The sequence below is a fragment of the Neovison vison genome, chromosome 3 (assembly GCF_020171115.1).
Source record: "Neovison vison isolate M4711 chromosome 3, ASM_NN_V1, whole genome shotgun sequence".
Classification (NCBI taxonomy): Eukaryota; Metazoa; Chordata; class Mammalia; order Carnivora; family Mustelidae; genus Neogale; species Neogale vison.
In genome coordinates this window covers 95,527,107-95,539,890 of record NC_058093.1, presented here as the reverse complement: position 1 = coordinate 95,539,890, position 12,784 = coordinate 95,527,107, and the positions used below count along the sequence as shown (strand labels likewise).

The following is a 12,784-nucleotide window of genomic DNA, read 5'->3' as shown; positions in this document are numbered from 1 at the left end:
TGAGTGATTTTAAAAAACAGGATACAAAAAATAATAATAATAAAAAAAATAAAAAACAGGATACATAAAGAGGAGTTGGGAGATACGAACTTGCAGTTATGGAATGAGTAAGTCAAAGGGATGGGGAGTCCAGCATATGAGAATATACTCAGTAGTATTATAATGGCATTTTATGGTGACAGATGGTAGCTGTGCATGTGGTGAGCATAGCATAGCATATAAGTTGTAGAGTCACTATGTTGTATACCTGAAACTAATGTAACATTGTGTGTCAACTATACTTCAATGTAAAAAAGCAGCACTTGGCTGGCTCAGACTGTAGAGCATGTGCTCTTGACTTGATCTTAGGGTCATGAGTTTGAGCCCCATGTGGGGCATAGAGATTACTTAATTTAAATTTTCTTTTTAATTAAAAATAAAAGTTACCTGGGCATTTCAAAAAAGAAGATCTATAAATGCCCAGTAAGCCTTTGAACAGGTGCTCAACATCATTCATTGTTGATTAGGGAAAGGAATATTAAAATCCGAATGAAATATCACTTCGCCCCCACTAGAATGGCTGTAACAAAAAGATTAACACAACTGAATGTAGGTGAAATTACAGAGCATCTAAAATTCTTGCACATTGGTGTAGAGGTATAAAATTTTAAAACCACTTGGAAAAAGATTTGAGTTTCTTCAGAGTTAATCACTTACTTTGCAATGCAGCAATTCCACTCCTAGGTATTTACCTAAGAAAAATGAAAATATGTCTATGCACATTTGTACAACATATATAAAAACCTTATTATAATTGCCCAAACTGGACACGACCCCATGTCCACCAGCCAAAGACTATTAAACAGATTGTAAGGCATCCTTAAAATGAAATACTGATCAACAGTTTGAATGAACAAAGCAAACTGACCTGCAACAGCATCGGTGAAGTGCAGAGTCATGTTAAGCAAAAAACAAGTCAGACACAAAAAGAAGATCTAATATGCGATTCTAATTAAATGAAATCCAGTAATAGGCAAACTAAGCCATGATGTTAGAAATCAGGTAGTGATGTGGATGGGATATGGAATTGACTAGTAAGGAGTTGAGGGAACATTTTTTCAAGGAATGGAAACATTCATTGTCTTTTTGGGGTTGTGATTACATGGACTTCTACAATTGTTAGAATTCATCAGACCCAACACTAAAGATGTGCATTTTATTTAATGTAAATTATGTCTCAATTTTTAAAAGACTCATAGAGCCACCTGGGTGGCTCAGTTGGTTAAGCATCTGCCTTTAGCTCAGGTCATGATTTCAGGGAGATCATACTTCTCCCTCTCCCTCTGTTCTCCCCACCCCTGATCACACACTCTTTCTCAAATAAGTAAAATCTTTAAAAAAAAAAAAAAAAATATATATATATATATATATATACATATACATATACCCATGTGTGCATAAGTAGAACAAACACTGAAAAAATACACGCCAAAATGTTAAAGTGATGGAATTACCAGAGAGGTTTTTATTTTCTTCTTTGTAATTCTGTTTCCAAATTTTCTACAAAGCCACATACTTTAATAATTTAGAAAAATAGAACATTATAAATAATAAATTTAAACAGTATATGGCAATATGGTAATACCAGATACATGGTCAAGTACGAATGCCCCAAGAGGAGCACAGCATGGCCTATAGGGAGGAGTCTTTGATTATTGCTATCTACAGCTCAACTCCATATTTCAAAAGTATACTGCTCCATGGGTCTAAACATAATTCTGACTATTTTGCACTGTTTTATATGTATCTTCATGCATCTCTGATCTCAACATCAAGCCACCATGGCATATCTGCCCTTCAGATAGTGCTTGGGAAGGAGCAAGTGTGTCATGGGTGTGTCCTGACAGCGAGCTGCCCTGGCACCTTCACACTGTCCATCTGAAAAGAGCTCCATAGAGTAGAGAGAAGTCTATACCTTCCTTTTCTCTGTTAGGAAGCTTATAGGAGAAGGGATGTATGATTCCCTGAAGTGCTTTTCTAGCACCTATGCATAATCCCCTTCCAAATACAGAATGTAGTGAATTGGGAAACTTACGGTTAAAATAAAATGAGAAATTTTTTTTTAAGATTTATTTATTTTAGAGAGAGAGTACACATGTGAGAGTGGGGAGCGGGGGTGGTATGGATGGAAGAAGAATCCTCAAGCAGACTCCCCGCTGAGCGTGGAGCCTGAGGTAGAGCTCTACCTCTGGCTGAGGTGATGACCAAATCAAGAGTCAGACACTTAACCGACTGAGCCACCCAGTTGCCCGTAAAAATGAGAATATTAACAAATGAAAACATTCTCCAGGACAAGGTTTTTGCGATCAGCATTTATTAATCCCTTTAAAGAGTGTTTAAGACTAGACCCAAGACCTAAAGTGTAAATATACCCATTGGTTAAGACTATAAAAATCTTTGTAATGGGTACCTGGCTGGCTCAGCTGAAAGAGCTTAACTCTCGATCTCAGTCACGAGTTCAAGCCCCACAATGGGTGTAGAGATTATTTTTTTTAAAAGATTTTATTTATTTATTTGACAGACAGATCACAAGTAGGCAAAGAAACAGGCAGAGAGAGAGGGGTAAGCAGGCTCCCTGCCAAGCAGAGAGCCCGGTGTGGGGCTCGATCCCAGGACCCTCAATCCCAGGATCATGACCTGGGCCGAAGGCAGAGGCTTTAACGCACTGACACTGAGCCACCCAGGCGCCCTTAGAGATTTTTTTTTTTTTAATTGAGAACTTTTGTTCTCTTTCTCTCTCTCTCTCTCTCTTGCTTTTTTTTTTTTTTTTTTGAGAGGGAGATAGAGGTGATGAGGAGTGACAGAGGGAGAGGGAGAAAAATATTTTCCCTCCAATGGCGTTATCTTTGTTTTATTTAACTTTTTTATTTAAATTCAATTAATTAACATATAATGTATTACTGGTTTCAGAGGTACAGGCCTGTGATTTGTCAGTCTTATATAATACCCAGTGTTCATTACATCACATGCCCTCCTTAATGTCTGTCACCCAGTTACCCCATCCCTCCACTATGCCCCCAACAACCCTCAGTTTCTTTCCTGTGATTAAGAATGTCTTATGGTTAGTCTCCCTCTTTCATTTCATCTTGTTTTATTTTTTCCTCTCTTGAGGGAAAGAGAATCTTAAACAGGCTCCACACACAGTGTGGAGCCCAACACAGGGCTTGATATTACAACCCTGAGATCAAGACCTGAGCTGAAATCAAAAGTCATGTGTTTAACCAACTGAGCCACCCAGGCATCCCAAAATAAATTAACTTTAAAAGAAATGTTTGTAAGGAGTATATATAAATGTATAAGTGCACATATTTGTAGTAATTAATAGCTACTTTGGGGAGGAGCTGGCTCATTCAGTAGAACATGCAACTCTTGATGTCGGGGTTATGGGTTTGAGCCCCACATTGGGTGTAGAGATTACGGGGGAAAATTTTTTGTCTTTTTTTAAAAAGCAGTGTGACTTTGGGTAGATAGAGAGCTTAATGTTTTTCTAGGGCTTTTTCCTTCTTCTGAAATGTAAGTTATATCAATTTTTTTTAAAGATTTTATTTATTTATTTGACAGAGAGAGAGAGAGAGATCACAAGGAGGCAGAGAGGCAGTCAGAGAGAAAGGAGAAAGCAGGCTCCCCGCTGAGCAGAGAGCCCTATGCGGGCCTCAATCCCAGGACCCTGAGATCATGACCTGAGCCAAAGGCAGAGGCTTAACCCACTGAGCCACCCAGGCGCCCAGTTATATCAATTTTTAATTATCATAGAAAATGTGAATTTTAGCATTTCAAGTGGGTGGAATGGGTATTAGACTTATTTTGGAGGGTTTTGTATCAAATGTTAAGGTAAATTAGGGAAGTTTCTCTCCATCCTATCCCCTTTACACCCAGTTCCCACCACTTAACTTCCTCTATAGCCACTGTTACTAGTCTTCATTCCTCTCAGAAGTTTACCCCAGCTCTTTAAAGGGAAAATGGAAACTTTTCATCCTTTTTAAAAATATGTCAGTACCGGGCACCTGGGTGGCTCAGTGGCTTAAGCCTCTGCCTCCGGCTCAGATCATGATCTCAGGGTCCTGGGATCGAGGCCCGCATCGGGCTCTCTGCTCACCGGGGAGCCTGCTTTTCTCCTCTCTTTCTCTATGCCTGCCTCTCTGCATACTTGTGATCTCTCTCTCTCTCTCTGTTTCAAATAAATAAAAATTAAAAATCTAAAAAAATAAAAAATATATATATATGTCAGTTCCTACACTTTTTTTATTCTAACAAATGTGTTAGCCCTAGTCATCTGAACTATTTTGGACAATTTAGAAAACTTTGGGATGTACTTTTATAACTGAGCAGAGAACAACTTAGAAATGTTTTGTTACTGACTTTCAGGAGATGCCAGATATCCGTTACTTGGCCAGCCTCTGCAGTACAACCCTCCTGCTGTTCTGCATGGACACATTCCAGCCCAACAGGTGTGAAAGCTAGCTGTCTGACGACCTAGGCTTGGTTGGCAGAACAGCATACTTGGGTGGTGGAGAGTGTAGGCGGCCCTGGGCCCACCTGTTGGCAGTACACAAGGGAGACCCGTGTGCCTCAGCCAGCTGAGTTATCAGTGTCGTCTGGCTGCATTGAGTCGGGTCTGGCCCGGCTGAGAGCAGGCAGGGGAGAAGGTGGTGTGCTGTTTGCACGAGCAGTCACACACTCGTGCACTCCAAAAAGGGCAGTGGACAGTGGCTGGGGCGTCAGGGCACCCTTGCTTATGAAAGATGACAAGTGACTGGTCATAGTGAGGGACAGAAATGCCATTGCCACAGGGGCATGTGTTTGGATTTTTTCTGCTGAAGTATAAAATCCAGACTGAGTATGTTTAGGTGTTAAGTGTTTAAACATTACAGTTATATTTTTCAGCACTATGAATTTTATTTCTCACCTGATTGTGGGTTTTCAGGGTCAGTCTGGCAACAGGCATGGAAACCGAGGAAGGAAACAAGCTAAAAAGGCTGCATCCACTGATCTTGGTGCCGGAGAAGCAGGTATGTCCCTGAGATGCAACTGGATGTGGTTCTACAAACTGCTGACCAGTTCAACAGTCTTTAAACAGAAAGGGGCTTTCTGCTTCCTAAAGTCCTGCCCTATATGTTACAGGAAATGGTGCTGTCTGTTATATAGGGCTCTTAAAATACATTCTTTTAATTGTCTTATTTCAGATTTCAGAGTGCAGTTAGGTGCAGGAGGATTTAGGAAGGATGAAGGGACCAAAAGGAAAAGTTATGTGTGAAAGGAACAAGTAGAATGACACTCTTTGCCTCTGTGTCTTTGGAGAAAGGAAGTAGTCCTTCCACCCACGCAGAGACAGTCTGATGGACAGATAAATGCCTTTCTGTGGCAGAGGGCTTTCAGAGGGCACTCAGCAGCTTTTGGGGTTACGGCAAGTGCTATTTTGTTCAGGAAACAGCCCAAGAACACACACCTAACTTAGAGAATCCACTATACAATGCTGTGTTTTCTATGTACAGCTATCAGCCAGGACTGAGATGGGTAGTTTAATACTATTAGCTCTACACCCCCTGCCTTAGGGCTAAGTAGGAGTGATTTAAAAGACGTTTGTGGGCTTTGTGGGGTTTAAAAGTTTTGTGGGGTTTGAAGGGTTTCACAAAATCCCGTTCATTTCTTATGTGATATCTGGGTCTTCAGTACTTTTTGCCCACATCTCAGTTACAGGGATTATTAATTCTACACCTTTTCCATTCTAGTTGGGAAGGTCTTGGAAATTACTGAACTACCAGATGGAATAACTCGCATGGAAGCTGAGAAGCTTTTTGGGGAACTCTTTAAAATTGGCGCCAAGATCCGGTGGCTCCGGGACCCTCAATCCCAGCCCCAGCTGCGTCGTCACCCCCTCTGCTGTGGCAGCGGGGACAGCACTGTCAACCCTGAACGCTCTAAACCCAGTGACTTGGCCTCCACATACACCGTCTTAGCCACATTCCCCTCCATTTCAGCTGCACAGAATGCACTGAAGAAACAAATTAATTCGGTTAACAAGTTTAAGCTGAGAACAAGCAAGAAGCACTATGACTTTCACATTCTGGAAAGGGCAAGTTCTCAGTAACAGAGCCACCTTGGACCCTTGGCCTTTGTGATACCCCTGTCCTCACCCATCTTTAATTGGCTTGGTATTTGGAGCTTCTGTTAACATGATAGAGACTCCTAGGACGTGTGGTCATGGCGTTATAGCTTTTGAAGACAGGCCAGTGATCCAGCAAAGGGGGAGAATTACACATTTCACCCCAAATGACTGTAGGAATCCACATCGGAATGATACAGAGTTAGCAGCTTTTTCTGAGGAAATGCTGTTCAAATGCCTCCTAACTTTTATAGTTATTTTGTTTTATATTTCTGAATTCTTGTATCAGATCCAAAGCTCTATTGTACAGCAAATTATTCTTCAAAATGATTACAACCAGTTGCAACCTGTATTTCTTTTTTGCAGCCAGCACAGTGTGACCCAACGTAGAATTTGGGGGGAAAAGAATGCAGGAGTGGAATAACCAAGTCAAAACCATGTACTGTCTTTCTTGGGGACTGGAGGGTGCCTAAGGAGAGCCCATAAATAGAAGATTACTCTTCCCCTGTATCTCTAAACACAGAAAAAATTTTCAGAAAATACAGAGCTCCCTCATAGGGTCCTTTCCTTATTCATTTAGGTAGTATGAATATTGAGTGTAAAGTAAATTATGTTCTTAACACTTCGTAATCAAACCACTTAGATTCAAAGGGGAATAGGAATCATTTTAGGCAGGAAAATACTTCCACTTTTTTTTTTAAGTGTCCCTCTGATAACTAAATGCCACTTATTTGCATTCCCCTCCTTGTGGATTTTTTGTCACCTAAGGAAATGGATTTGATGAGTGCTGGAAACTTCTTAAGTGGTTTAAGATTTGTTTTCATTGTTTGCAGCGGATCACTGGACATCAAAGATTCATTGCACTTATGAACAAGGAACCTTTTTTTCAATTTCTGTGTAATTTGCAAGGCTGTACAATGTGTGCTGATGCAAGCCTTTTTCAGTTCAAGAGAATAAATGTTTACAAATATAGACCACTTTGTCTTTTGTAAATTAAAAACACCTTTATTTTTTAAGATTTTATTTACTTATTTGACAGAGAGCTATCACAAGTAGGCAGAGAGGCAGGCAGAGAAAGAGGGGGAAGCAGGTTCCCTGCTGAGCAGAGAGCCCAACGCAGGGCTCAATCCCAGGACCCTGAGATCATGACCTGAGCAGAAGGCAGAGGCTTAACCCACTGAGCTACCCAGGTGCCCCCAAAACACCTTTTTAAATGAGTGAGTATCAGTATTGAAGACTTAACCCATCTTGGAGATTTCAATTTTAAATTTATAAAACATGGTAGACAGTAAACCCATTCATTTTTCAAAAGTTCTACAAAGTATCACTTTATTGGTGGGAGGATTTTGTTCTATCATAAGGTTAATACCAATCAATTAAAGACAGTTTTGAGTATGAATATACTTACAGTCAGACAACTGAAAATAGAACATGTGTTTGTTTGGATAAAGAATCCGTGATTTTAGCTGATATATTGAGTACCCCATTATCCAGTTTAGCTCAACTGCTTTATAGAAAGCTTTTTCCATTTGCTAGCCAAGCACAGTCAGACTGCTTGTAACACCCAAAAAGTAGGAGCGTCTGCCATCTGCCACTTGCCTGGAGCCTGGTTTGCTTCCAGCCCAGACTAAAGGTTGACTTTGTGACTTAAGAGCAGCAGGTGTTCCCAGATTCTGGCACAGATGCTCACTCACTCTAAAGCTTTTGTGAAGCCCTACTTGGTCTCAGGGAATCCCAGGCCTCCTCGAGAGCTGGTACATTCTTTTATTTTTTTTTTATTTTTTATAAACATATATTTTTATCCCCAGGGGTACAGGTCTGTGAATCGCCAGGTTTACACACTTCACAGCACTCACCAAAGCACATACCCTCCCCAATGTCCATAACCCCACCCCCCTTCTCCCAACCCCCCTCCCCCCAGCAACCCTCAGTTTGTTTTGTGAGATTAAGAGTCACTTATGGTTTGTCTCCCTCCCAGTCCCATCTTGTTTCATTTATTCTTCTCCTACCCACTTAAGCCCCCATGTTGCATCACCACTTCCTCATATCAGGGAGATCATATGGTAGTTGTCTTTCTCTGCTTGACTTATTTCGCTAAGCATGATACGAGAGCTGGTATATTCTGATGTTGAATACTTTACTCCTGGGAGAAATTGGAGCTGCCTTTGAACCATGTCAGATTAAGGAGCCATGCACAGAGGAAGTAAGAATGAGCACTGTGAATGTGCCTCACTGCCAAGACCAGTTGAATTTTTATTGTTTTTGACTGGAGAGAGTCAAAGGAGAGGATACACAGGGCCAGCACTGCAGCAAGAATTTATTACTTAGTCATCATACATGGGGGATGGAGACCAAAGACCACCACCTTCTAGTTTATTTCAGTTCTCTGAATATTTGACTCCTGCAATAGGATTCCTGGTAAACTGAAGTGGTTTGGGTTTTTTTGTTGTTGTTGTTATTTTTTAACATATATGTATTTTTGTTTCAGGGGTACAGGTCTGAGATTCATCATTAAGTGTTTTTTTAATTGATATATAATTGACATGCAACATTAGATTAGTTCAGGTGTACAACATAATGATTTGATATTTGTACGTATTGCAAAATGATCACCACAATATCTAGGTAACATCTGTCACCTCGTGTAGTTAATCAGTTTTGTGTGTGTGATGAGAACTTTTTTTGAGAGGGAGAGAGCCCGCACAGGCAGCGGGGATGGAGGGGGCGGCCAGAGGGAGAAGGAGAATCTTAATAAGCAGGCTCCACGCCCAGAACAGAACCTGTCACAGGCTCAATCTCACAAGGTGAGATCATAACCTGAGCCCAAATCAAGAGCCACTTAACTGGGTGCCCTTTATGTGGGATGGGAACTTTTAAAACATATTCTCTTAGCAACTTTCAAATATACAATATATATTGAGCCTGGGTGGCTCAGTTGGTTGGGCAGCTGCCTTCGGCTCAGGTCATGATCCCAGCGTCCTGGGATCGAGTCCCACATCGGGCTCCTTGCTCAGCAGGGAGCCTGCTTCTCCCTCTGCCTCTGCCTGCCATTCTGTCTGCCTGTGCTTGCTCTCTCCCCCTCTCTCTCTCTCTGATAAATAAATAAAATCTTAAAAAAAAAAATTTATACTGACCATGCTATACATTAAAACCTTTTTTTTTTTTTTAAACCCTTGGTTTAACCCTGCTCAGAGAAAATGGGTCAGAAACCAGAGCAAAGCTATTGTGAAGTCAGTTCTTAGCCACCCCACCACCACCCCTGCAGTTCCCTGACAATCACATGGGAATATTGGCAAACCCCCATTATTATAAAAATATGCACACCTCCCATAGACTATATTCCCCTGTTCTTTTGGATCCTCTAGAATCTGATTTCACCTACAGAAAAATGATGGGAGGAAGAAGCACACGCAGGAAGCTTTTAAGATGTGATTTGGCCCAGACTTTAAGCCTTCCTAAAGATAGCTTCAAATGTCCCACAGCCTTGGCTGTGGATTTTCCCAGAGCACTGACTGTATTTCGGGACAGATAGTACTTTTGCCAATAAAACAGGCCATTCTTGCCTATGCCAATAATAGTGCCAGCAGCCTCTTTTTTTGGAATGATAGAGGTCACTTTACAAATTTTGGTCTACTTCTACTTTATGTATTAGAAAGCTGAGGATGTAGCTTAATGTTTTGAGCCCTTGATCCATGAAGAACATGAATATATTGGGTATGTGTTTGTGAGTCTAGAGCACAAAGTCTGTTTGCCATGGTGCCAGCAGTAATTAATCAACAGCTTGTCCTCTGAGCTAACAAAATAGGTGTCTGAACCCTCACCCAAGCTAGCCATTGTTCTGATCCACGGGAGGAGACCGCAGCCTGGGAATAGTAGGCAAACACTGGTCTCAGTAGAACCTACATTGCCAGTACATCCACAGCTACCTCAGTTAGCTGCAGAAGCTGGGTTCTCCACGTGTCATCAGCAACAGAAAAAATGCAAGTGTAAGACTTTAACAGAGGCCAGCCACAGGGCCTTTGTGAAGGCAGCCAGTTCCCCTATCCCAGTATACTACCTGCCTACATAATGAAATACGGTATATCTAGTCCTCAAAAGCAGAAAGCACACACTCCATCTCCTACTAGGGTCCAGTATGGGGGCAGCACCAAAGTGCTCTATACATGCTGGTGTGATTCAAATCTAACCCCATGTTGCTTGGAATTCTAGAAGACTTATGAGTTGATGCTAAAAGAAAACCAGAAGCTCACATGAAACCATGCAGCCTAGATGTAGCCCTTTACCAGTCTAGAAACAGGGAGGTATGGTTGCCCTTTAATTTACCCCATGCCTACATATGCTCAGGCTACATATTACATTTCAGTTATTTTCCCCTTTCGTGTCTATACTTGGGATCATTTTGGTGTGATTTCACCAGCATAAGAATATTGGAAATGTATAATGAAAAGACAGTAGGAACTTCTGTAAGAATAGAAGTTGGTTCTTAGCAAAGGGAGGTGAAAGTATTGAAATAGATAAATTAGCTACATGATCTCCCCAATACCCCTTGAAAAATCCCAGACTGTTTCAGTTATCCCTTGCTGTTTAACAAACCACCCAGAATTGAATGCTTTACAGCAACAATCCTATGGGTCAGGAATTTGGGTGGACCTCAAAAAGGATGGCTCAGCTCCTCTCTACTTGAGATTAGCTGCCCTCAGCTCAAGATGGGCTGGACGGGAAGTTCCAGAATGATCTCGTTCACATCTGTGATACAGGGGCTGATTCCCCACTATGATGGGGAGTCTCTCTCTCCTTGAGGAAGCTGTGTCCATGTGGCTTCTCCAACAGCAGAGCCTGGACTTGTAGTCACCACGCTGTACATTCGATCACCTTTATCTACAGCCCCCCACCCCAGGATGCCTGGTTTCTGTAAGGGGTTTTTTAAGTGAGATCATAGAGTATTTGTCCTTCTCTGACTCATTTTATTTAGCGTAATACCCTCAAGGTTCATCCATGTTTTGAAAATGGCAGGATTTCCTTCCTTTTTTTTTTTTATATAGTTGTATAATTAAAGTCCTCTTAAAACCCGGTCTTGGAGTCCCAGAATGTCATTTCTTTTGCATTCTACTACTAAAACAAAGTCTTGGAGCCAGCCCACAGCAGAGGCATGTAGGGTGAAAGACATGGCAGCAACCATCTTTGGAAACAATTTACCACAAACAAATAGACCAAAAAAGTCTCATTGACTCTGCCTCCCAACCCAGTTCTGAAGCTGACCTCTCTTCATCTCCATTACCCCCATCCAATCCAAGCTATCAACATCTAGTGTTTGAACCACTGGAATGGCCTCTCTACCCAGCCTCCCAGCTTCCACTCTTGCTCCCATGTCCTCACATCGCCAGAATGACCTAAATGATAATTCCCCTGCCAAAAAACCTCAATGGCTTTCTATTACCAAATAGCAAATATTTATCTTGGCTTACAGAACTCTACGCGATCTAGCCCTGCCGAGTCTCTGATCTTATACCATCCGGAGTATCTGTACTTGCTGTTCCCTCTACCTGGAATGCTCCTCCTGTGAACTCTGCCAAGCCTATTCCTTTATCTCTCATGTAAGTGTCCCCAGAAGAGAGCTCTTTACTAGCCACCCAATCACCTTATATATGTATCATTTTATATCAATTTTTTGCGTGTCATTTATCACTATTAGGTCTTTTCTTTGTTTTCTGTCTACGACTAGAGTATAAATTTAATGAGATCAGAGATCTCGCCTATCTTGCTTGTGGCTGTATTCCCAAGCACCTGTTAGTTGTTCAACAAATATTTAATGACAAAGAGGATCAGAAGAATCCTAACTTCCAGCTGTGGTCACTTTGAGCTCTCCTACTAAGTGATGTCGGAGATGGCTGGGAGCTGGAATAGAAGGATGACTCACATGCTGTGCTCTGGATCTCTTGGCACTTAGTTTGATTCCTTAATGACCGGGACCACGGCAATGCTGCTTGGTCACAAGAGAAAATGGGATAAAGGGTGCATATAAATCCTCTGGGTAATCTTTTAGAATGCAAACCTTCATTCAGTAGGTCTGGGATAGGGCTCAAGAACCCCACATTTCAGGTGCACCTGGGTGGCTCAGTGGGTTAAGCCGCTGCCTTCGGCTCAGGTCATGATCTCAGAGTCCTGGGATCGAGCCCCCCCCCCCGCTCTGCTCAGCGGGGAGCCTGCTTCCTCCTCTCTCTCTGCCTGCCTCTCTGCCTGCTTGTGATCTCCGTCTGTCAAATAAATAAAATCTTTAAAAAAAAAAGAACCCCACATTTCAGGGCACCTGGGTAGCTCCATCTTAAGCATCTGCCCTGGGCCCGGGGCATGATCCCATTGTCCTGGGATAGAGCCCTGCCTCCCTGCTCAGCAGGGAGCCTGCTTCTCTCCCACTCCTCCTGCTTATGTTCCCTCTCTCACTGTGTCTCTCTCTGTCAAATAAATAAATAAAAGCTTTTAAAAAAAAAAAAAAAGAAAAGTAACCAAATAAAAAATGCAAATTAAAGGTAAAAAAAAAAAAAAAGAATCCCATGTTTCTACCAAATTTCCAAGTCAATGATGCTGCTGGTACTCAGACCACACCTGGAGTAGCAAAGCACTAAGGCATCCCTATTTTTGGAG

At 41.8% G+C, this 12,784-nt stretch overlaps 1 protein-coding gene across 8 annotated transcripts in view; it reads left to right on the top strand.

Annotated features, from left to right (window-relative positions):
- Positions 1-7,114, top strand: part of R3HDM1 (R3H domain containing 1) — a 150,218-nt gene extending 143,104 nt beyond the window's left edge. For all 8 annotated transcript variants that reach the window (XM_044242572.1, XM_044242575.1, XM_044242576.1 and 5 more), the window contains 3 exons: positions 4,405-4,487; positions 4,964-5,048; positions 5,769-7,114. In XM_044242572.1, the coding sequence (XP_044098507.1) occupies positions 4,405-4,487; positions 4,964-5,048; positions 5,769-6,127 (527 nt within the window). In that variant the 3' untranslated portion in view covers positions 6,128-7,114. The remainder of the gene's footprint in view (positions 1-4,404; positions 4,488-4,963; positions 5,049-5,768) is intronic.
- The last annotated feature ends 5,670 nt before the right edge of the window (positions 7,115-12,784 follow it).